At 27.8% G+C, this 26352-nt stretch overlaps 1 protein-coding gene across 5 annotated transcripts in view; it reads right to left on the bottom strand.

Moving 5' to 3' along the window:
* LOC111622874 (glycerol-3-phosphate acyltransferase 1, mitochondrial-like) overlaps positions 1-26352 on the bottom strand; it is a 50620-nt gene that overhangs the window by 4336 nt on the left and 19932 nt on the right. For all 5 annotated transcript variants that reach the window (XM_023365310.1, XM_023365309.1, XM_023365313.1 and 2 more), the window contains exons 2-16: positions 16361-16592; positions 11086-11196; positions 10948-11009; positions 10723-10830; positions 9186-9229; positions 8967-9075; positions 8582-8678; positions 8375-8511; positions 8198-8294; positions 5924-6053; positions 5740-5822; positions 4798-4911; positions 1181-1364; positions 1040-1110; positions 660-960 (exon numbers count right to left, since the gene is read on the bottom strand). In XM_023365310.1, coding sequence (XP_023221078.1) covers positions 660-960; positions 1040-1110; positions 1181-1364; positions 4798-4911; positions 5740-5822; positions 5924-6053; positions 8198-8294; positions 8375-8511; positions 8582-8678; positions 8967-9075; positions 9186-9229; positions 10723-10830; positions 10948-11009; positions 11086-11196; positions 16361-16592 — 1880 coding nt within the window. The remainder of the gene's footprint in view (positions 1-659; positions 961-1039; positions 1111-1180; positions 1365-4797; positions 4912-5739; positions 5823-5923; positions 6054-8197; positions 8295-8374; positions 8512-8581; positions 8679-8966; positions 9076-9185; positions 9230-10722; positions 10831-10947; positions 11010-11085; positions 11197-16360; positions 16593-26352) is intronic.

The raw sequence follows: 26352 nt of genomic DNA, 5'->3' as shown, positions 1-26352 counted from the left end.
TCATTAGTTTTCGTATTTCAGGCACAATGTATATTTGGTTTAGCATTATTCTATGAATTTCTGCACTTTGACCAGAAATGTCTGTTTGAAAAATTAATATGCAGAATAAAATGCTAATTCGTCATTGTTTCTGGACACATCATAGAGCCTTGGTCTTTCATCATCACACAAGATTAGCCATTCCTCCATCTTGTGCGAACAGAAGTGTGGGAAGTACACATTGATTGTCCAATACTATTAAAGCAATGATGTATGTCAAACCTTGGCTAACTTTTGAATGACAAACAACTAAGCAATGATAATGACTAGCGTGAACATTTTACACAAAGATAAACAATAAAAATATCAGTTTTTGTTGCTGTTGTTGTCAGTGTAAATGCAGTCTTACTGAATATGAGATCTATAATTTTATCTATTTTATTTTGGAAAATTCTGTTTAACTTATTTTAAGCTATGTTATTTTTAAATGAAAATAAAATGTTTAATTCCCTTTTTTTATCAAAATAAATATTTAATTTTAAACAGAAAATCTATTTGTAACATATGTATTATTCCTACTATTCTCAAGTTCTGACAAAAGAACTTTTAGTACTTTATTTATTTTGTAATTAATTTTTAATGTTAACATTTAAAATAATTAATATAAAAGCATATCTTACCAATGACACTATCCAACAAAAATGCAGAAATAACAGAATTTGCATAATACTGAAGCTCTAAAATATGTGGTAGCTGCACTACTGGTTTGTAAAATATGATTTTTACATTATTATTTTCAGCTGTGTTTGACGACCATTCCATTTGAATAATTTCCGAAGTAAGTAGCTGTTTGCCTAATAAAGTGTAGGAATGTTTAATTGCTTCGCAGCTATCTTCACAAAATCCGACTGTTCTGTTTCGTTTAGCAATTTCTTCGCGTAACCACATCATACTGTGCGAAAGCTGTTGAAGCGTAGCACCCTAAAATGAAATAAATACTTGTATTTTAATTTTTCTTTTCTCAATAGAAATGAAATTTTGGTTAATTTATATTTCTTACTTTTCTGTGTTTAGTTAGTAGAAGAAATGCCAACAGATTTGTACTCATAATTACGGCAGAATTCGAAGCATCTAAAATTAAATATTCATCAAACAATGCTCAGATTAAATTAAAATTACAAACAACAATAAGTTTTCTCACCGTATACGATTTGTTCAGCTAAATTTTTTATCGTTTGTCGTTGATCTTCAATAACTATGTCAGTTCCATACACGGATGTGCGTCTGGAGACTTCACGAATCGTAGTTTGGACAGAATTTCTTCGACCTCCAGAATACTGATAGGCTTTCAGGGGAGGAAGATTTTCGGCAGATTGTAGAAATTCCTGTTAAAAATTTTTGTATGTATGCTATTTAAAAAGTAATTCATAGCTATAAATATTCAGAATAAACAAACAAACGGCACACAAAGTTTTAATTAGGAATAATGCTATTAATATCTTCCTAAGCTTACGATAATTTCCAATAAAAACAACAAAGATATGCACATCTAAACTATAATCATAATATTAAGAATATATTACAGCACTGTTTAGCATTATATTTTACAGCATCCTAATGTATTGTTGCAGCACGCCAGTTGAAAATCAATGCACTATTCTTTGTACTTCTCACAAAGTCATGCAATCTGCTTACATATAATCAGAATAAATACATAATTAAAACTAAATTCTAGAAATATTTTGTAAACAGTTAATAAACTTGAATGTTTAAAAAATAAAATGAACTCTAAAGCTCTTTCTGAGCTGGAACATCTTATCAAAATTAGCTGTTGCATCAATATAATTTATTAAAATATGAAGTGAATTTTTTTTTAACTCTTTCCACCTGGGACACTAACAGGCCTTTTTAGCAAGCCACATATGGCTTCAGCCAGGCCTGCAATAAGGTGGCTGGGTAGTGAGAATAGAGTCCAACATATATAGATAGACCACTCCCCAGAAAAATTCCTAGGATTTTCTCTAATCTGGCTTTCTCTATAAAAGATGATTATTAAAATACAAAATATATCCAGGTAATAATGCTTAATAATAATATATATATATATCCCTATTGTTAATACTTTACAAAAACATAAATTTAATCTGTGTAATGCAACTATGTAATGTGATGTAAATCAAGTTTAGTTCTTTTATCAAATATGCCAGTGTATATTAAGATAACTATTTTTTAAACAGAATTTTAAAACGTAATAGAGCTATTAATGTAAATAACAGCAAGAATATAAAGAAAATGACATAGGTAAAGCACGATTAATACTATATACATCAAGGCTCAAGACAAACACTTGCAATTTAGATCATAATAACAGTAAATTGATTCACTAAAATCATGCTCCTTAGACAAGTTTGTTTCTACTTACTAGTTTCATGGGAGTAAATAATAAATATATGTGAAAAACAAAAAAAACACCAACTGTCTTAATATATGTGAAGTCCCCCAATTAGTGCAACTCCTGCACATTTAGTGCTTAAAAGAGAATTAGATGAGGCATTGCATTATATGCATATAAAACACCAACAACTGCCATAAATCATTGAGCTATAATTTGTAAATAATAATTATAAATTACAAATGAATTTGGCTCTAGACGGAGGGGTTATGTGCCATCTCGTATTAAAATTATTAATTCATTTGTAATTTATAATTATTTATTCCAAATTATAGCCCGATGATTTATGGCAACGTTGGTGTGTTGTTACTTTGCATCGGGTTAGTAGGGTTGTTTATATTTACATGCATACTGTAGTTTAGCTCCAGTATAACAACTATTTAAATAAATTTACTCTTACAAAAGTATTGTTACTTTAAAAAACAATTATTCAAAAAGGCAAAGAAAAATAAAAGAATAAAACACATCTTATGAAGGGTAATTATTCCTCTTGGTCCCTGGTATATCAAACATACGTTCAGTGGAGTTCCATACAACACATAGATATGTTCATGTTATAGGAAATTGCATTATTGAAACATGCATTATCATTTGATTTTATTCAATTTAAACTTAAACCTAGAAGTTGAAGAAGAAAACTTAAACCTCTGAAAGACAAAATTAGAATTTTGCATGCATACTAGTCACAATTTTTTTATTACGTTATGCAAATTTGTGTTATATGGGAGTTCATTGTTTATCAAAAGGTACACATATACTATATACCAAGGATTTCATTCCTAGGGGAGAGTTTCTGGGTATCTTTAGTACACACAAATTTTATAAAATTTAATTGCTATGACAATAACAAATATTTAATAATTCAAATTAAAAAGCTTTATTTTAAAATATATGCAATTTTCACAATCAAAAATAATCTGGAAGTCTTTTAATACATCTTTCTCAAATCACAGAATCATCATTATACATTAGAAAAGCTTGACTTTCCTTTATACACTTCTAACTAAAACTATGTAAAATCACTTTAAAAAGTCCCAATATTTTCCTGGCACTATTGGGACTTTAAAAAGTCCCAATAGTGCCAGGAAAATATAAAAGAGGATCAACACCATTAGCATTTAATTGTATTTTCACATATTAAGAGAAATATGCTGCATTATTTTTGTATTTTTATTTAAATTATGCATATTTTAATGGATAGGATTTTAGTAAATATTTATAAGATGTAAACATTGTTTACTTTATAAATTAATATTTTCAATAACCTACTTAAATAAAAGGAATGATTAATGCTAATCTGCAGAAAGCTATCAAAATTAAAATTATGTTAATTTGTACTACTTTGTAATATTTTATTTTAGAAAAATAATGTTAAATGGAGTAATAATTATGAGGATCCGAATCCAGACTTTCCCTGTGTTTATATCATTTATTCATAACGTCACATGGTAACAATAAACTTGATAAATAACTGTCAACTTTCACACCTGGGAGAAAAACATCTGTTAAGTTCTCAGGCCTGACAAGGACACTTTCTCATCCCCTCTTGACCTAATATTTTGATTTCAACAGTATAACATATAGAACAGAACAACAAAGTAGGGGAGTCATCACCAGTTCCTCGATTTTCCTGTGCTAAAATATTCAGATAACCTCCTCACCTAATATCTAGTTAACTAAGAACTGAGGAAATAAGAACTGTCATCCAGAACTGTCTTCTTTTGTGTCCGACTGACTTGCAGCAGATCAAGATTTCATACAAGGCATTTATCGCCACGTGCAACTTCTGTAAACTCTCTCTCTCTCTCAGGAATCGCAAAAACGTTAATATCATATATATATCTAATATCTATCAATCGTAGAAATGTATCTAAAAGCTAGAATATTAAAATCAAAACATTGTATGGCCTATAGTTACCAATTAAATAGTTGTTACGTTAACTTGTCACTGCGTAAGTCACTTCTGGTGCACTGTCTCTCCCTCCATCCGGCATCTGTTCACTCACATACACGATCATTCGCGTGAGCACAACGATTTCTGTGTCTGTCCGTAAAGACACAGTGGTGTCAGTCCTAACAAAACTTGTCATTGTGATCTACACCGACGCGATGTCAACCCTTCAGTCACGTGGTGCCGAAGTATAGGGAGGCCCTTCAGCATTGTCACAATTATAATATATTAATTTATTACAATTATTAAAATTCTATCAAAGCAGCATCCTAACTGACCATCTCTATTCAAATTACTTATAAATTAACTATTATACCTAAATAATACAATAGATCAATTGGCATTTATCATTTATACATGAATTTCAAGTTTCTTCATAATAATTTAATCAATTAAAATATACCAAAAAAATTACCTTCAAAGAAAATGGTTCACAAAATTCAATATGAGCTTTTCCAAATTTTGAATGAAGAGTCCTCCATATTGCCTTCACAGCTGAAGTGAAACTTTCCATCACTTTAGGTCTTCCCTAAAAGTATATTTTATATTATTAAATAATATTTGAAGTTAATAAATAAGATTTAATTTGTAATAATACACTAGATCCTTGATTTAACAAAATAACTGGAGGAAGGATTGTCTGCTATTGTCAAAAGTCTGCTAAATTGAATTTAATGGACTTTGGACAGTAATGAACACAAATATATTGCAATATCAGCTTAATAATGGCAACAAAAATTACTATTTTGTTTTATTTAAGTCAGAAGTATAGAAAAAAAATTATTAAACTTAATATTTACATCAACTGAAGGACAATTCAATTGATATAAATATTAGTACATATTGTATGTATATATATTATACAACAGTGACATGCCATCCATGGAAGCTGTGAAAGCACTGCATCCCATATATTTTCTAAAATATAAATACATATTGTGATTTTTTCATATTTTAACATACTTTGAATTAATTAAAATTAATATTTTATTATAACCGCATTATGTATCTTATTACAAATTTCAATACTACATATAAAAGTAAATGATAAGATTGTTATTGCTATTGCATATATGCATATTCCCAATGGAAGTGCTGTATCGTCAATAATGGGAAAATATATCAAAGGCAAAAATATTTGAATGGTGTAAAGCAGCCAGATTACAAGCATTCATGCATGTGCTTTACAAAGTACCAGCCTTGTAGTCATGGATGCTACACAATAAAATATCGTATAACGCTTCCAATGATTCTATCCAGGGCCAGCACAACTTCCCTATCATCAAATCTCACCACACGTCACTGATCTACAACATGAAATCAATATCTTGTCTAGAAGTTAAAAAGCAAAATTTACCAACTGTTCAGATACAAAATTTCCATCAACAATTTTTTCATAGCTAATTGCAACAGGAACAATGTATGCATCAGTGGTAATACCTGAAAAAAAAAAAATGTATTAAAATTACTTTTATAAATGCAAATTAAGAATATATGATTATAAAATATAAATAAATTATAACTAAATGAAATTATTTTACCTTCTAAAACAGAATCCACAACAACAGATAGCAATCCTGCTTTTGGCATGCAAGATTTTCCACTTCTAGATCTTCCGCCTTCTATGAAAAATTCTAAGCTGTGTCCAGAGCGGAGATTCTCCAACATATACTATATAAAAATTCAAGGTTATCATCATATCTTGATTACTAATAATTGTTATTTTCAGCTTAAAGATAGTATATTTTTAATAAAAATAATACAGATATTATCTGTGTAATGCACTTTTGATAGCACTTAATAATAAAGCATGATTTGCAACTTAGAATTTAGCATTGCATCTATATTTTTCTACCATAAAGTTATCGTGCAAGGCTGCCCTCAAGGTAGTATTCTTTCATTCTTGTTGTGATGTTTCATTGCAGATAATCTTCTGAAGGACCTTAATGGTTTTGATTGTATATCCAGGGTATTGTTCTGCTTTGCACAGGGGAATTTCCTGGTACACTGTCAGACCTCCTTCAGAGGCCTGACATGTATGCAGAACTGGTGCAGGCATAATAGCTTGAGCATCAGTCTTGAAAAAACTGCTATTGTACTCATTACTCCCAGGAAAGCTCTAAAGAGTTTTTCTGAACCCCCTTCTCTGCAGTAAAAAAACACAATTTTCTTCTTCAGTCAAATAATTCAGATTTGCTAACAGAAATTTGGCTCTACTGAGGAACATAATAAAGGAAAACTTTTATGATGGTTCCAATAGCATGTTACTTTGGTTTATGTTCAATGGGTATTATCTTGGTCTCCTTTACCACTCACTTTGGACCCAAAACTGATAATGGCACAGATGCTACGTAGCATTTGTGGGGGCAGTATAGTAGGGACATTTTTGTCCCACTGTTTTTCAAGAAAGGTGCTAGCTATTATTTAGTGTGTTTGCACTATTTTACTTAAAGTTCTTATTTTAATAACACTATCTAATTTCCTGATGGTTACAATTTAACACAACTTCACTTTTAAGCTCTTTGAAAGTGAATTTTTACACAAAGTTCACTTTTTAAGACTACAGCCTATTACAATAGCACAAAACATCCATAATCTAATGTACTGTACCAATCCTTATCATTTACTGAATGTACTGGTACAAAATATGTTCCATATCATGTTCGCATACTTTTGTTTTTAAGGAGACGGTTGATTCAATAAAATTACTGACGAGAGACCATAGAACGTAAGTCGGCCTGAAATGCACCTAGTTATGTATGTAATCAATCAAAATAATTAATTATAACATAATTAAACCGTAAGTTTTGGATCACTGAATTACTAGTAGCATTTCTACACACTTGCAGACAGAGGATTACGGAATTCAATAATTTCCTAATTCAACTATTTAATTTGTTTCTGACAATCAGGCTGTCATAAACGCACTTGATTCCTTGTAAGGTTACTTTAGTATTTGTTTGAAAGTGCCGTTTGCAACCTCAGTAAGCTGGCTACTTTATTTTGAGTAGCCAGTTTACTAAGTACAGGCTTGAACATACTAATGAATTGTTTCTCTTGTAGGTGCAAGACACAAGGATATTGCTAGCAATGTAAGTGCTGATTCATTGGCCAAACAAAATTTTACATTCTTTTGTGTTACCTGAACCAGCTTTTGGTATTTCCTATAATACTTTTTCTAAAGCTGAACTTTTAAAGCAGAGTAAGACATTTCTGCCCAGTTTGTGTAAACTAAACATTTCTTGTCTTTTCATAGGATTCATATTTTCTTTTTGGTTAGTTTTCTGACTGGTTTTGGTCACTTTCATAAACATCTTTGCTGACTGAAACTTTTTCTCCTCAGATTTTTGCCACTTTTTCATATCTGAGGAGATATGAAAAAGTCTGATTTAATTTGTGAGTGTACAAATCTTTGCTGTGGTATACTTGTCCATCTGGGTTCTCCTTTCTTGAGCCCTAGAGACATCCCTCAACTTTCCTTCAGAAGTCTACTGTCTTTTTAAAGAAATCAGAGTTAGACTTCTTGAGTAATTTCCTGTGGGGTGCACAATGGACCTTTTAGATCTAAGTACATTTGGCCTCCACCAGTATAACGAACAATAATTTACTGTGTTAATTTTCTATTGGCTACTAATATGCCTCAAATCCAAACTTAATAACCACAAATGACTTCAAGGTTTGTCATTTGTAATTGTTATAAGTTTAGGTCAAAACTTATTACTGCATTTCATTTTCATTAAAATATTGTTATTATTACGTCAAGTATTATTTCTATTGTGTATAATTTAAGTTTAAGCATTTAAGTAATTACATACTGTTTGTAAAACTGCACGATAAACATGATCCTTTCTTCCTTTTTGCGCATCCAACTTTCTTTTAATGAAAAATGCACCTAATCCTTTCATAAGCATTCTGAAACAATATATCATAGGTTAATTCAAAATCAATTAAATTATATATTTATAAAATATTTTAATTATACAAAACAATACCCAAAAAACGGAATAAACAGATTATCTCCTGCAGCGACAAGAGGAGCTCTCATATCGTTCATGTACAGAACATAAGTTACAAGAATGTAATCGAGATGACTTCGATGCAATGGAATGTATACGATAGGAATGTTTTGCTAATTAAAAAAAAAAGTTTTTTATAACACATTTTAAGTTTAAGCCATACAATAACTAATTGTAACTTACTTGATTGAATCTTTTTAAATTTTCGATTTGTCTCTTATTGACGTTAAGTCCGTTAAACATGCGCGATAATAATTTAAACATGACCCAACTTGCAATTCTGTAAATTTAATAAAGTAAAAGTATTTTTATAATTGACAATATATTTCATCTTATCACTTTCTGCAGTAGAAATTATTATTTTTTAGTGGCTCATTTAGACTTTAGACATATTGCGGTAATGATATACAATTAATAATTAAATAAACAAATTTTAATATATTACATGTTAGAATAATCATATTGAACTTGTTAAAAAACATATTGTTCTTTAATAATAAATATTAAATTTTATACATATTTCATTTAAATGAAAATCTTATCTGTCTTTTAACCAAACATAACTCACTTCAACAATATTGAAGACATGCACGATTTCATACGATCAAGTAATTCGACTGCTCGATGTTGATGCTTCTGATGTATTGGTTCCATTTCTTCATGATCTAAGTCATTTTCTGAAATTAAATTACGGAAAATTAATAATTCTATCTTGCTCAATATTTAAAGTACAGTACATTATGTCCAAAATACATATTACGTATATCTAAATATTAAGAGTAACTACCTGACATTTCTTCAATAGTTGCCTGATTAATGGCATCTTTTACTCTGGAAATAAAAATAAACTTTATTATATATCAAATTTTAATTCTCCTTACAAGATTGATAACTATAAATTGCAAAATAAATTGTTACATCTGACAACACAACATTAAAAATGAAAATTCAAAAATATTTACACAAACAGTTTATTAAACAATAAAATTTCCTATTATAGAATTTTTCATTTATTATTGAATCTATAATATGGCTGTAAAACTGAAGCAGTTAATGTACATGCTTGCCGCCCTGAGGAAACTCAGAAAATAATTAATAGACCACCCAACTATACCTTAAGTTGCTGAGAATATTTATTTAAATATAACTAACATTTTCAGCCTATTCAATAGGCCATCCTCAGGCCGAAAATGGTTAGTTACATTTAAATAAATATTCTCAGAAACTTAAAGAGGTAGTTGGGAAGTTCATTTTTCTGGACACTACCAGATTGTATTCTCAGATTGGAGGTACAGTCGGCTCTGTCCCTCACAGCTAGTTAGCAAACCTCTGAAAAAAAAACTACTGACAGGAACATATAAAACAATTGTTGTTGGAAGTAGCCATTGTTTAAAAGTTATTTTGCATGCATATTTGTTCAATGTTCATTAAAAAAAAAAATGCTATTCAGAGGTGACCAGTGTTGGGAGGTGGCCTTTATTGGAGGTTTGACTGTATTTTAAAAATTTTACAACATTCAATTATGAAAATATGAGAACTAATGAGTACAGCACTACATTGCCCACAGACACACAGGTAACAGTGACTACTATGCATAAACTCATTGAAAACTCCTTTGCACAGCACCATGAGGAAGAAAAGACGTAACTGGGTCAAGAGCAGAGCTCCAAGACAATGCATGGTCACATGTTACTGTTGATGCAATGGCAGCACAGATTTAAATTGATATGATTTTGCTGGTATGTCACTAGTGCTGTGTGATTTCTAAACATTCCAAATGTTGTAATCTTCAGGTTTCTCTGTAAAAGTTCTATTCAGATAAAGTGAAAAATGCCAAGACTAACACTAAAAATAATGTTATCTGTCTTTCAAATGTTTTTGCAAGGTAAAAAAATACTGTATATTGAATATAACATTATTTCAAAAAAAATGTTCAGAACCTGTAAAATCATCCAATTCTGAATTAAAAAGTCAATCTAGTTACTTTTTATCAGTCCTGTTTACATTAACTCTATAAATAATGCAGAAATACATAATTTAAAATTCTTAAATTATCATTTTAGTAATTATTATTTTTTTTATACGATTATAACACTTACTTTAGAAAATGAGTTCATTTTCTAAAGTCAGACGAGTTCATTCTCCAAGACTCCACTCCTGTAACACCACAACACGTAAGTATTATAATCGTATAATAAGCATTGGCATGAAGTGACATTGTATTATAGTAATTACTTTAACTTTCAAAAATAATTTCCAATGAATTACAAGTAACACACATTTTTAATCATAAAATATATATTATATTTTTCATTAATGTATACCTTGGACATTCTAGAACATTTTTAGATACATCAGCATAAACGTAATTTGATTTCCTATTCAAGATATACTTGGCATAGTGGTAGGTGCGGGCCAAAAAGCTTCGGTTACTAAGCAAAAATTTTTTTATAAATTATTAATTTATTGATTTAAATTAAGAAAAGTATATTCTATAAATTGTATTTAAAATATTAAGATACTTTTTATTATTATTATTAAATACTTACTTGTTTTCAGGAGTGAAAAGCATATTAACAGATGCAGATGAAGGTAATGTATCATTAGAAAACTAGAAAAAAAATTTTAAATTATATATTGCAAAATATTTAAAATTATTTAAAACAATTATATTTCAAATATCTTACTCTATTTGTAAAATTAATGATGTTGTTATAGCCATTTTTTAAATTGTTTTTTGGCAAACTATCCATTGGATTAGACGGAGACATACCGGGTTGAGTATCTTTCCATCTTACCTACAAAATAAAGAGTTTATAGTTTTTATTCTAATTTTACATTTGATAATTTCTATAAAACACTTCAAAATAATATTTGAAATATATAAAATCTCAAAAAAATAATAAAAATTCTAGTTTTTATCTGTAGACAGTAGTACGAGTTCATGCCAGTATGCATCAGTCTCAACAACAACTGATTTTTCACTTATCAAAAAATATAAATTTATCTTAAAATCAAAGCATCTCACATTCACAGTCAAAAAAAACTACTTATTAGTAATTAAAAGTAGATCGCATTGTGCATTAGCGATCATTAATTATTAATAAATGTTCAGCTACGTCTATAAATAGTCACATCTGTTCAAATAAAATTTGCTAATAACATACATATAATAACATGAGATATTTTAAAATAAATTGAAAATATTAAATAAATAAAAATAGAATAACTTGAACATCACAAAAGTTTAAATACTTATATTAAAAAATAATAGCATTTTAATATATTAATTATAATTAAACTTCAAAATTATAAATATTAGCAATTTATATTTGAAAAATATTGATTTTTTTAAACATTTATTATATGTCGGATAGTTTTGGTTTAATCTAAAAAATGGAATAATGATGAAAAGTTCATAAAACTTGAACAGGAAGATAAGGGGACCAGTAAGATGATCAAAAATTAAATTATAATTGAAAATTAAAGTTTAAAAAAAGGCAAAAAAAAAAGCCTTATTTTTCAGAGTGGAGCAAGTTTTTAAAAAAACAGTGTAAATTCTGATATTGAGTAATATTTTCATTAAGTCTGACTCCACCTGAGATATGATCTCTCCTTTGACTTAGAATCTCCAAAACGTAATAGCATCAATGCCCCATTTACAAAACTTTTTGTTCATGTGTTCCTGAGATATAAAGCAAAATACAAGCCAACACATGCATACATACATACAAAATTTGACACACTGATTTTTTGGAATGAGTAAACTTAAAAACATCAAGAAATGCAAAATGGGTCAAAATTTCACTCTGATTCATTTGGGAAAGTAAAAATATTCCATTTTAATCATAAATAATCAAAAATAAAAAAAATATTTTGTGTCAGGTCATGTTTCTTCATTGTATTATATGTGATCTTATCAATGAAAGGGCTGTTGAGAGCTTGTATGAGCCATGAGAAATATGTAGAATGTTTCTTCATTAATAAAAAGCAGTCTTAAAGATTTTATTTTCTGTTAGTAGAACTAGCATTAATTTTAAAGGGGTAGGAATCACTATGGGCTTCTAAGTTTCTTGATGGCCCATTTATGAAATAGCCATTATATCATAAAAGAAACAATCATTAAAGAAGAAAAACATTTTTTATCCCATCTAATAATTTAGCAAAAAATATTTAATTAACCGAACATTATCAGGTCATTAACTGAACGATCTCTATACCAGGTCATCTTCACGTCACATAACAAACAGATTAAACAGTTTGAAAATGTTTATTAAATTAAATCTTTCTTTCTAAATTATGAAATTATTAATTTTTTTTCTTATTGTTAATTAAACAGTAATATCATACAAAAAAAAAAATAATAATTGTCACAAATACAATTTCTATTGTGTCTGACTGAAATTCATAAAAATGTATCATTAATTAATTAAAAGAGGTTTTTTGTTAATTGAAGAAGTAATAAAGAATATGTTATAATTTCATATGATCGAAGAATTCATAAATAAAGACATCTTATACTAAAAAAAGGAAAGATAAAGAATAATGTTTGTAAGTAAATAATAAAACTGTAAATTTACTATCAACTATAATGCTAAACGGCAAAATTTATGAATTTATCATATACAGTATTCGTAAATAACTGCATACTTCTGTACTTTGAGATTTATCTGTATTTATTTTCCAAAAGAAGTTAATAGTTTGTTAAAGTTGCTACATTTTACACAAAAATATTTTCAAAGATATTTTTGTGAATATAAAATATACGCTTAATCATTAATTAATTCAATTTCATTTACAGTAAACTTATAAGAATATCTCTACATAATTTTCATGTTTTTCAAAATAAATCAATTAATCACATGGCTTTAAAATAACCAAATTTTAAAAATGAAATAAAACCATTGAATTTTCAAATCACTATAGGTTTGGCTTATGAAAAAAACAATATGCAAATAAAATGTGAGAGATTTATAAATAATAGATTTTATCTTAATATTAATCTAGTCATTTTACTGATAAAATATGCATTTAAACATAAAAAACTTATTAAAAGTGGAAGTAAATTAGTAAAATTTTGTTTCTTAAAATGTATAAAAATAGCATTATGTAATTTAGAGGTGATACCTAACAATGCTGAAGATTAATAATTTAACAAAATGTGCACAAACAGTATTTTTAAATTTACGTACCTGTACATTAACTTAAATACTTTTAGATAAAATTATTTTGTTATTAAAAAACATACTTTGCCAGAAATCTTGCACATACAAAAAGATATATAGCCAAACGTTTGCCTTAAATACTCGGGCTATAAATCCGCTAATTTTAATAATTAATACTAAGTAATTTGCTACTAAAGGTAGATGTTAGGCATCATCTCTTATCTAAATTAATAATTATGATTTAAATAATTTATTAAATAATCAAAGAGCTTATTTTCAAAGTGATGTATCTCCATTTTTTATTTTTTTTTTAGTTCATGGCACCAACACATTGGTAATATGCTTCTCTATAGTGCTACAATATATTTTTTCCAAAACGAGTGTTTTTTTCTGTTGAAAAATGTATCAAAAAATTGGTTTTCTTTTCAAATGTGATGTTTTTCATTTTGTATTTATTTCCAAACTGTCGCATTTCCATACAGCCAATTACAAAATGTATTTTGGTCACATGACTATTTCACAGTAATAACTACTTTCTGAAGTACAAGTGCTATTGTGTTTGATAGTTTTGTTAATTTTTCTTTAATAATGGCCACATTTTCTGAAGAAGTTCAAAAGGTATTCAGTCAATATGCTAGAAAGAGGTCATGTATTTTTTTGTAGAAATTTTTGTAAGGAAAATGAATTTGTTTTGTGATGGATGCAATGCACGAAACAAAAATTACACATTAGCAGCAGTGCTAAATAAACATTAAGATATATATAGCGTAATTTTTGAGATTACATATCCAGTGCGAGGTCCCATAGATAGGGCCTTTGGAAGGGTGGAAAAAATGTTAAGAAAAATAAGAACTGCTTCTTTTACCAGACCACAATAAAATTTTTGATCATTTACAACAAATACAGTATATGTTCTTGGTAAAGACTGGCAAATTGCAATTTATTCACACATTAAATCAAAAATGGATTTTAAAGTATCTGAAATGAAAATAATCAGAATAAAATCTAAATATGTTTGTTGCAAACAGCACTATTCTGATAGATCGGGGATGTGCACGATTACAACGTCAAAAAGAGGTAAAAAAATGGTCATGTCTATTAGTTGATTTGTTTTCATTGGGGAATAAACTTAAGCTGGAAAAATAGATGATGTGCGAAAACTTTTAAATAAACTGGTAATAACATTTTACTGCAATGACATTTTACAAAAAGCGTTTTCTTGTTTAGAAAGTGATTGATTCTAAATAGGTACTGTGACAGAACAATTAAAATACGATTTTCATTGATAAATTTCTGTAATCATTAAGTTTTTATTTTCTTTCTTTTGGAACTAGAATATAAAAATAAAGCTCTGTACCAATAATTAAGTTTTTACCTTAATATTTAAAGCAGTGGTTCCCAAACATTTTTGATTCTAAGTACCTTTGCTAAATACAGATTTTCCCAAGGTGCTCTATGTCAAATTCCAGCAAATACATTAAATTCTATTATAAAAATTTTATAACATTTTGTGGCACCGCTGTGAGAAATAACTGATTTAAGGCGATCATTTAAAATTTGTATTTTCTGGAGATACATCACTTTAAAAATGAGCTCTTCAATTTAGAATCATCTGGAAGTATATAGCCTGAGTATTTAAGGCACTCTTTTTGCTATGTATATGTATATGTGTATAATATATATAAACAATTTATGCTTTTGTCTAGCTATTGAAAAATAAACACTTTATCAAGTAAAATCATTTATTTCTTTATCAAAATACAAAAGTTCTTATCCTTATCACTTAAACTTTCAAAATACACAACAGCATTGTTTTGTGATAAATAATTACAACTGATTTCTCAAACACTTAAAAAAAGATTAAATTCTACTTGTTCAATATATATATTAAACAAAATTTTCATTTTTACAAAAAGAAAAATTTTTTTTCCTTCAAAACAAATTTTTAGTTTTACAAAATTAACTTAATTTTAATATTCCTAATGATTTTCAGAATTTTATAAGAGAAAGAACATTAAAAACAGATGTTTGCTTTTTACATTTTAGAGAAAATTCATAACAATTTATTATATTTTAAAGAATTACAGTGCATCTGAAAATGAAATAAAAACTGTAATAATATTTAATGCTGATAAGCATTTCAATTCAAATTTTAAAAATCTTTTTTTTACTATTGCTTTATTTAGAAATTTATTTGTAATCTTCAAATTGAAGAAATTTCAGCATCATCATGTCAAAATAAAAGCAGATTGCTTATTACAGCAAGCAAACAGAAGAGTTTATAACTCTTATTAAATGTTTCCATTAATTTGCGTTTAATGCTTTGCGTTTAATGCTTTGCGTTTAATGCTTTTAATGGTATATTAAAATTCATGCTGTTAAATTAACAATCCACACCTCATTAAACCAGTTAAAAGATTTAATAAGTAATATTTTCAGCTAATTATGTCACTATTGTAAAGTCTTGGAACATTAAATAGAAACAAACAAAAGTTAACAGATTATATATTTAATGCTATATTCAAAACTAAGTTTTGTTTCATCTATTTAATATTTTATGTTTCAAAACCTTACAATGGCTACGTAACTAGATAAAATGTTAGTTGATATAAATTTTAACTAAATTTAATAAGCATGATTTCTTATTATTTGTTAAAAAATCAGTCAAAAATCTCAATTAATGTAAAATATTGATTGTAATAATAAATTTTAACTCCAAATTTTAATAAATAAATAAAATATTACTATTTGTTATTATATAACAACTTTTAATAAAAGATAAAAAACTATATCTCACTGTTTTGGCTGGTTTGGTAGTAGAGTCTGTTGAAGAAGAGAAAGAAGAATTGCTGATGATGCCTTTTCTCCTGCTGCGGACAGACGAGGACTGAACTATTTTGTTTTCATCTGACGTTTGAGTAGATATTCTTCTGTTTGCCGTCGTTCCGATCGTTAACGTTTCCGTTGCTTTACCTCTCCAAATTATACATACTTGTTTAAAGTATTGAGCTATTTCAATTAAGGCAACTCTGAAAGAATAATTATTATATAAAAATTTATTTATTTTTAATTGATTACATGTAAAAATCTCTAAGGCTATACATATCACCCCACTAAACAAAACAAGAAATCCCATTAAAATAAAATAGAATACGACACAATAAATAATCTAACACAGTAAAATGATACAATAAAGGTAATGTAAAAATCTAAAAGTCTAAAGATTTATTAATTATATTCCTTTTAACATATATTTTTGAATAAATGAAAACTGAAATGAGTTTTTTAAATATAGAAATGTTTATACATGTAAATGTCATCCTAAATATGTATTAAATCTATTAAATCTTCATGGAAACTACAAAATTATTTTTAGTGAATAATAAATAACAGTTACTTTTTATATCTATACACATGTAACTACAATGGATTCTTATTACTAACAGTTATATACACTCGGCTTGACAAAAGATGCATCAAATTCCTTAGTGGTCCAACTTGGTAACTGCATTGTGAGCATAATGGGTAGTGGACATATCTCACTAGAACACATCCTTAGTCAGGATAGTATTTCTTTAGGAAGGGTACTGGTCTCTTCTGAATACATTCATTGCCATACACTTCTTTAATGACGGAGAGCCATGAATAGGAAAAGAAGGTCTGTGAGCATTCCTTTGGACTGATTGCCAGCCAAACCAGAAGCTTCAGCAAAAACTTAGAGTATTGTTCAAATTTGACTTCAGGATTCACATCCAGCCATTCTTTGATGTAACAGTGATTGATAACTGCACATTTACTTCTGTCAAAAAGAAAAGTCAAAAAGGACTCATTGTTCATAATCATATCAAGATTGTTTGATGCCTTCAAGACTCAATCATGCTACTTTGCAGAAAAGTATTTTTTAGTAGCAAGTTGTTTCTTTTTGTATTTTGGAGCAGTGTTTACATCTTTAGTCACTTAAACTCTTTCAGAATCTGGCAAACATGTTTATGTTAAATTCTTAACTTTCTTACCAATTTTCTAAGCATTTGTTCAATGTTTCTCATGGCTTCTTCCTCCAATTATTTCCTGTACTTTCAATCAGTTTCCTCCTCTTTTGATCACTCCCCATTCTTCTTTCAACTTCTTGTTCTACCCTTGAAATGATACTATATATACTTTATGCCATGGAACTCCCATTATAAAGAAATGTTTAATTGTATAAGATTTCCCAATAAAATTACTGAAAAATGCTATTGAAATTTGTGCATATTTCTAGGATATTAAATACACGCCTATATAATAAACAAAATAATTTAATTTGTATGTCTTTAAATCAAAATAAACTTTTCCAAAACAAAATAAAACAGTATAGAAATTAATTTAAAATAATAAAGATTTGAAATAGGTTTATACAAAATCCTACATAAAAATATAAAATTAAGATAGCAGTAGAATGAATGTCAGTAACAATAAATATTTCATCAACTACAACATACAAACAACTTATTGCGAACTACAGACTGAAGTCCAAAGTCTTCATAATCTCTTTATAATACTATAATCATCTCGCAAATTGATGCATTTCCTTTATCTTCCTGATAATCTATTTCAAAAAGTTATTTAATTTTATGAGAATATGATTATTAACGATGACAAAGAGTTTGTTTATCAGAAACTTTTTACTTCTAATATTCAAAGTAAACTGTTAAATAAAACTATTTCATGTAATTTTTATAATTTTGGATAATAATGCTGTATATTTTTACCTGACAAAGTCACGTTGTATATAATGCCCAATTATTTTACTCTAGTGAAAATTTTAATATTCCTAATGGAGCAATAAAACTTTATAATGTAGTATTATAACTTAATAGACAATTGTATTATGGAATGCTTTAATTAGAATTTTGATTTTTTGAGTCAAGTGAATTGTGATGTACACACATACATCATATATTTATATATATTAGAAGTATATAAAATATGAACTAGGCACAGATAATACTGAAATTATATACACTTGTATAGATATTAATAGATATTTCTCTATAAATATTACTGCAAGATATTTCATAATCATTTGACATGTTATCCATCACCACACTGTAGTATGTACTTTTATATACAAGAATAAAGTTTAATGCACATACACATATTAGCTATATTATAAATATACATAACAGTCTCTAATAACTAGTGTTTTCAGGCAGACTATAAGTCTGCACAGCAGTAATGTTATCAAACAACAAAACAGATTTCTTTATTGGACTATTATGGCTAAATAATTACTAAGTAATTTGGTAGGAAAGATGAAAACTATTCCTATAATAGCATAGATCTTATTAATATATATACCATAAACTCCATGTGGATTAAGATAAAAATTGACTGACTGGAGAAAAGAAAACAGTTAAAACATTATAGAAATTAGAGTCATCATACAAATTAGACACTTATCAAATATTAAAAAATAAAATCCTGGAAATTTCATAAATAAAATAAATATTCTTAACTTCTTTTCAATAAATAAAAAAAGGCAAAATACTAAAACAATAAATTGATTGATTAAACCACACAATTGATGTTAAACCTGTAATCCTATAAAGAAAATTCTAATGTACAATTGTTATAAAAAATAAAATAGGAATTGTTATTTCTAATCTTTCTTTTTTTTCCTATTAACAATCATCACCACTATAACAAATAATTCCTAAATTGCTAGAATTGTTTAGATATTTTATCTTATATTTATTAGATGATTATCAGTGTTCACAAGATGATTTTTCTTTTAATCTTATGTCCTTTGCTATCTTGATATCTTCCAAAACTGTTCAAGTACTTATCGAATACAAACTGAATGAAATAAAATTAATTATTATTCTATCTGTATTTGTATTATATTAAAAAAAAATTGAAAGTTTAAAAGTATATTCTAGGAATTTACTTTTAATTTTTAGATTTTACTTCTAATTTAAAAGTACAGCTGTCCCTTGATAGTCCGACGTTTTGTAATCCGACATGCTCAGTAGTCCGACGCACCTCCCGTCAAGATACCCGTCCCCATTACGTGTCTGCTTGCACAGAAGCATGTCATGATGTAAATCTCCCCACCCAATTCTTACACGATGACACACATTTCGTGTGCTTTCTGTGAGCAGTTCTGTTCAAACAGTTGGAGTAGGGAATATTATAGGCTACTGCTAGCAAAACAATGCCAAATATGTAATCATTTTCAGTAATCCGGACACTTTTGGTAATCCGACACCTCTTTGGTCCCATACCTGTTGGATTATCAAGGGACAGCTGTAAAATCTAATTTGAATTACCTTCACTCAAGTCTTGACTATTCAGCTAATACTTTTATATTTATTAATTAGATCTAAAAGGTCTAATAAAATTTAATTATGATCTAGAGAGAATTTTTTAAATTTTATTTAAAAAAAATTGCAATTTAGGAAAAAAAACACATAATTTATTCTATGATAAAGTGCTACCATAATATATTTATTCAAAAATAATATTTATAAACTACATTAAATAACAATGAGAATTTAAATTTTTTTTATTTTATTATGACAACTCATAATTGATCATACTTAGGGGCCGTCCATAAATTACGTAAGGGCGATTTCGGCCATTCTAGACCCCCACCCACCCCTGTGTAAGAAAAAGTAATATTTTCTTTTTATCCCCCCTCCCCTTCCTATCTTACGTAATATTTTGGCATGATTTTATAGAAAGATTTTAAATTAACCAAAAAAATGTTTTTAATGAAACCCTAAACACATTAGGTCCAAAATATATAATTATTAACTAGTTAATTAATATGTACTAATATTTATAAAAGACTTTATGTGAACACATTTTAAAATATAAAAATTTAATGAATTCGAATGAACAATTTATTTTAAGAACTTTATTTTTTAATTATTAACAATATTATTATTATTATCATCATCATTAATCAACGTCATTATAATTGTTTTTATATTAATTTTAATGTTCGCAAAAGACGCAAAAAACTTTGTCAGATCGACTAGCTTGAGCATGTGTAAAAGAAACATCATACAAGATAAAACAAGAGAGAATAGAAAGAAACTATATTCCGTTGCCATATTGATTACATCTTGGCTAAGGCCAAGAAAATAAACTACATGCTGCTAAAATGTGTTAGGTGCACTTGGGGACTAAATAATAAAGCTTATAAAACTCTATATAATGGGGCAATACAACCAATGCTACTTTACGCGGCCTCTGGCTGTGATCATGTAACTAATAAAAGTTCAGTAGCAAGTAAATTACTCTCTCTTCAAAGCCAGTTTGACATCAGAATTTCAAAGTGCGGCAGAACAGTTTTTACTAATGCCTCTCTGATACTAGCGGAGCTTATTCCTTTGCCACTATGTATCGTAGAAAAGGTTCTAAACTACTACATCAGAACTACAAACGTCAAGGCTCAACAACAATCTCTACTCCTATCTACGGCTGTTCATACGCTACCACATTGCAATTACCCTACTATCTCTGATCATCATCCTGTGAACAAGGTTATTTGGTGTCATCTGCTTCCTCCATGGATAATCACGCAGACATTAATATCTTCACAGATGGGTCCAAAAGTTCACTTCTTTTCGGCTCAATTATCTGTATCTTCATCCAAACTGACATATTTTGCCAAAAATATGTTAGAAGGTACAGATACCTCCAACATACCTCCATCTATTAAGCTGAAGAAGATGCCGACTACCAAGCTGTTCAGTGGGCCACTTCACTACCAAACGAAACTCTGTCTATCAACATTTACAGTGATTCTCTGTCTGTCCTAAAAGCTCTATTAAATCCCAATTGCAATAGCAATAAAATCGCATATATCCAGCACCATATTAAAAACCATGTAAATAAGATAACTTCTATATTTGTTCCTGGCTATACTGGCATACTAGGAAATGAAAAAGACGACTTTGAGGCTAAGGACACTGATTTGGACTACATTCGCATCCCTCTCTCACGTAGCAGCCTTAAAAATTATATTCGTAACAACGTTATGCAAAAGTGGAACCAGTAAAAGTAGTTAAGCAGTAAAACTGGTAGAATAACAAGACTTTATTTTCCTAGTGTTGAATGCAGGTTCTCATCACTACTTAGAGATTTAACGTTTGCTACTGCTCAACTACTTACTGAGCATGGTAATTTTAGAAGCTACCAAGCGATGTATAACCGGGCAGAAACTGCTCCTTGCTTTTGTGTACAGAAAACCTAGACACCGTCGACTATATGATCTATCATTGTCCAATTTACGATCAACATACACTTATTCTGAGATTAGAAATTTTTACGCTTGGTTTCGGGTGGCCACGTCCACTCGATAAGCTTGTTCAGAAACCACTATTTCATGCTTTTTACAATGATGTTAAAAAATATGAAAGAAAAGACTATTTATAATTTCTGGTTTTACATTTTAGTTTTCACTGAAAGCCGAATACTAATTTTATGCTTACTTTGTATTATGCATTTTGGTTTATGTATTCTTAGTGTTATACAACCCAAAGGAATGGTGCACTTATTCTAATAAAAAACAAGAGAGAGAAACCACCACACGGCCTTTCTCCCATGACAGAAAATGTGTAGAGCGTAAATCTGCTAGCGTTATTACTCTATCACGTCACACGAGACAACCAGCGTTCTTAATAGAAACCGCCAAATTGAAGCCAAATTCAAAACGCCACCACTCAACGAGATCAAAAAATAAAAATAAGAATATTACGTAAGACGAGATCTATTACCCCCTACCCCTGAGTAAGAAATAGTAAGAAATCCTTTACCCCCACCCACCCCAAAACACCTTACGTAATTTATGGACGGCCCCTTATGAATTCTCTTTAGAAAAAATTTAATGTGAAACAACTTCAGTTTATTTTATATTAATCTTCTTTTATCATTTAAAAAATGAAAAAAAAAAAATTCAATTATCTGACATGAAAAATCTGACTTTTACAAGATACATTTATTAAATTATGAATATTTTATAACAAAATTTACATTCAAAACTAAAAGCTGATATTCTCGAGAGATTGATACTTTATAAAGACTTTAAAAAATTAAATTAGAATACATAACAAGATGTCAAAATCTTGGTAAATCCTGATAAAAATGTCATTTTTTTTTATAAGTATAAATATCAATCTACTTTAATTTTTTACCACCACAAAAATATATTTCAATAAATAAAATGCAATTTAAGATTTTCTTCTTTATACACTATTATTATTGAAAATAATCATGAAATAGTTTTAAAAGCTGTTTTACAGTATAATAATTTTAAATTTCTAACTTCTACAATTTTATTACTTAAAAATAACAAATTCACATCATTTATATAATTAACTATAAGTTAAATTTGCATTTCCACACTGTTTCCTATCTGTTTGGAACTGCTTCTTGTCTGATTGTTCAAGTATTATATGTATTACAGTTTTAAGTCAGCCTTTTAATATTATAGTAAGTTATAATGTTAATTATTACTTATAGATGTCCAATCTTCCATGATTTATCTTATGTAATGGCTAATTAGGTTGCTCAAAAATGCATACCAAAATAAAGTATATACATAAAATAGAAACAAAGTTTAATTTTCTTTTGATCTACATGTCTTCATGTTTCTGTAACAGATATGATATTAAAAGGGTGAATGCAGTGTGGAATCATTTGTTTACAAATCCTTAGGAATTTTATGCGAGTTAAATATAAGCTATTTTCAGTATAAGAAAAGATCAGATGCACCATAGTGTCTTCTTATGCTGTGTCTGTTGGTCTTACTGTCTACTGGAGAAGTTCCAGCTTAGATTATTTTTGATGTAAGCTATTTTCCATATATTACTGGAAAATTTGAATTATTAAACTATTTCTACGTTACATAAAATTAATTCCTAAACAATAATGATATATACTGAAAATAAAAATTTATAAACTATATGTTGCCAAAAAAAACTGAATGATTCATATATTAACTACATGATTGATGCTGTGAATATAAACAAACAACATTCAAAATACAAACCCCATATCTAGTGAAAGGAAAAATGTAAGGTTTATATAATACATTTTCTTACAGGTGGATGTGAATGATTCAGTAATACTGTATAGCAAACGCTCTAATAAATTAAGCTATCAGAACATAGAGCACTTGATGGTCTAGAACAGCATTGTACTACAGGGCAGATAAGCCAGGACTGTATCTTTATTCCAGCTAATAAAAACCAGCTGCTTCATAAATTCAATCCAGGCTTGTCTATGAGGGTCAGAGGTCCAACTAGCATTCTTTCCAAGGAAAAAGTATCAGCATATGATTAGCCATCACTTCTCAGCCAATTTTATCTCTATGCTAGTCTCTCTAATTCATCTGTATGGCACATTGTAAAGAATTCATTTAACTTTACCTCTATATTTAAATGTATTTCTTGCCTGTACCTATTTTAAATGAGAATTTTCTTCTAATGCAACAGTTAATCATAACAAATAGACAAATATTGACCTGCTAAAATATAAAACATTAACACAAAACGACTTCTAATAACTTAACACTGCGCTGAGTAATAACAATCCACTTCATGAACGTTTTCAACCTCCACTGAGGTCTGCTTCAGGTGGTGACTAAACGATATCTCCCCTCGACCGTTGAAACAATGACGCCCGAGATGTAAATAATTGCGCGTATCAAGAGGGGTGAAACACAATACGCACAATTATTTACATCTTGGGCGTCATCGTTCCAACGGTCAAGGGGAAACATCGTTTAGTCACCACCTGAAGCAGATCTCGGTGGAGGTTGAAAATGTTTGTGAAGTTTGTTATGGAGACAACACTGTTATAAAACATTGTCTTGATTCATTCTGTACAGTAAAAATTGCACTCAAATATTTTCAAGTTTTTGTAAGAAGGAATCTACAGAAAGAATAATACAAAATTAGAATAATTTTAAATGAATTTTTCAAAAACAAAAAGTTTTATAAAACAATAAAATGAATTGCATATGAAATGAATGTAAATGAGCTGTATTTAGCAGAATTGGATATGACGAAAACAAAAGTTATGCCATTAATCAAAAAAGTACAACTTAACATGACAAAAATATTACTATTATTTTTATTTGTACAAACAAAATAAAGTTAATTTTAATAATTTTTGCTGATCCACTAGATAAAATATATTTTAACATACTGCTAGTATCTTAATATAAATTTATGATATAAAAAATATATATATATATTTCTATAATATATTTTGTTGTGAGGCAATTTATTAACAAATTTAAAATATTTTATTTAATAAAACAATGCAGAGATGTATAAAAACATATTTTATATGTTTAAATGTATGGATTCACTTAAACATTTTAAAAAATTCAAAACAAATTTGTTTATTCCTGATTCACAAAAAAAAAAAAAACATTCATTACCCTTTTAACAATAAGCTATATGCAAAATGGGTGGCAGTGATATATATATATATTTCCTACAATTATGAATTTTACCTCATGTAAATTGCATGGAAACTATTAATATGCTTAACCAAAAACTTTCAAACTACAATATTATAATATATTCAAAACTTTTAAGGTATTTTTTTAAAATTTAAATAAGAATGACAAACAATTCATTACAATAAAATTTATCAGAGCAACTTCTTAAACTAAACAGAATTAAATTAGATATTTTCATCAGTCATGACTGCACTGCAAAAAAAAAAAAAAAAGCTTCAGTATCATCAGATGACAATGTGTTTAATGGTTTACATGTTAAAAATTTCAAAATAATTTTTTAAAAATATAGACCAACTATAAAATAGCTAAATTTCTTTATTCTTACGATATTTATAAATTTAAAATAATTTAATATTAATTAAAAGTTTACCATAAATTCGTTAATGATGATTTTCAATAAATAACTATCAAATTATGCTGAATCAAAAGTTATTAGAAAACTTCTGCAACACTTTCTCATCTAGATTACAAGCTTATTTAAACAGCCTTTCCAAAAGAAAAATTAATAGGAAATCTTATTGGGAAATTATATGTATCTATGAATGTAAGGTCATTACAAATTCAAGGACAGTTTCATTTCTTCCTTAAAATGTAATTTATTTGTTATTACATTTTAAGAACAAAGCAAATCGTTCAAAAGAAATTGGCATTTGAATTAAAATGAGAGAATGTACTTAATTACAGTATTTATAATTCTTTGATATGATAGAAACTGACATGAAACCAAATATTAAAAACAAACCCATCATTTACACTAATTTCACTTAAATGATTAGGTATTTAGAAAATTTAAATTAAAATAAAACTATTTATCTGTATATATTTACAGAAATTACACACTTAATTAATCTTTAGAATATGAAATTTAATTGTATAAATAGATTTTCCAAAAAAAAAAAACGAAATTTCAACCTTAGAAATTCAAGAAAAATAATCTCAAATATTTTTGAGCAAAATTTAGCTACTATCACAGAAACAATAGTTTTAAAACATCTTAAACAATTTATAGAATTCTTAATATTCAAAAACATGTTTTCTCAGCATTTTTTCAAATATTAATGCTCATCATTAACAGCAATTTTATGTAAAATACTAATACATTAAAAAAAAAAAAAAAAACAATTTCTATTAATATTTTGCTGAGCTATAATACAGTATAATAATATTTATATTTAAAAGTTAAAAAATGAACATTCTTAATGAAATTTGATCCACTACACAATAATATATTTGCGTTAACATTAAAAATACTCCAAGAAAATATTATT

The sequence above is a fragment of the Centruroides sculpturatus genome, unplaced genomic scaffold, assembly GCF_000671375.1.
Source record: "Centruroides sculpturatus isolate CEXI.00-Female unplaced genomic scaffold, Cexi_2.0 scaffold290, whole genome shotgun sequence".
Lineage (NCBI taxonomy): Eukaryota > Metazoa > Arthropoda > Arachnida > Scorpiones > Buthidae > Centruroides > Centruroides sculpturatus.
The sequence above is the reverse complement of the archived record's forward strand: the minus strand, read 5'-3'. Positions and strand labels throughout refer to the sequence as shown.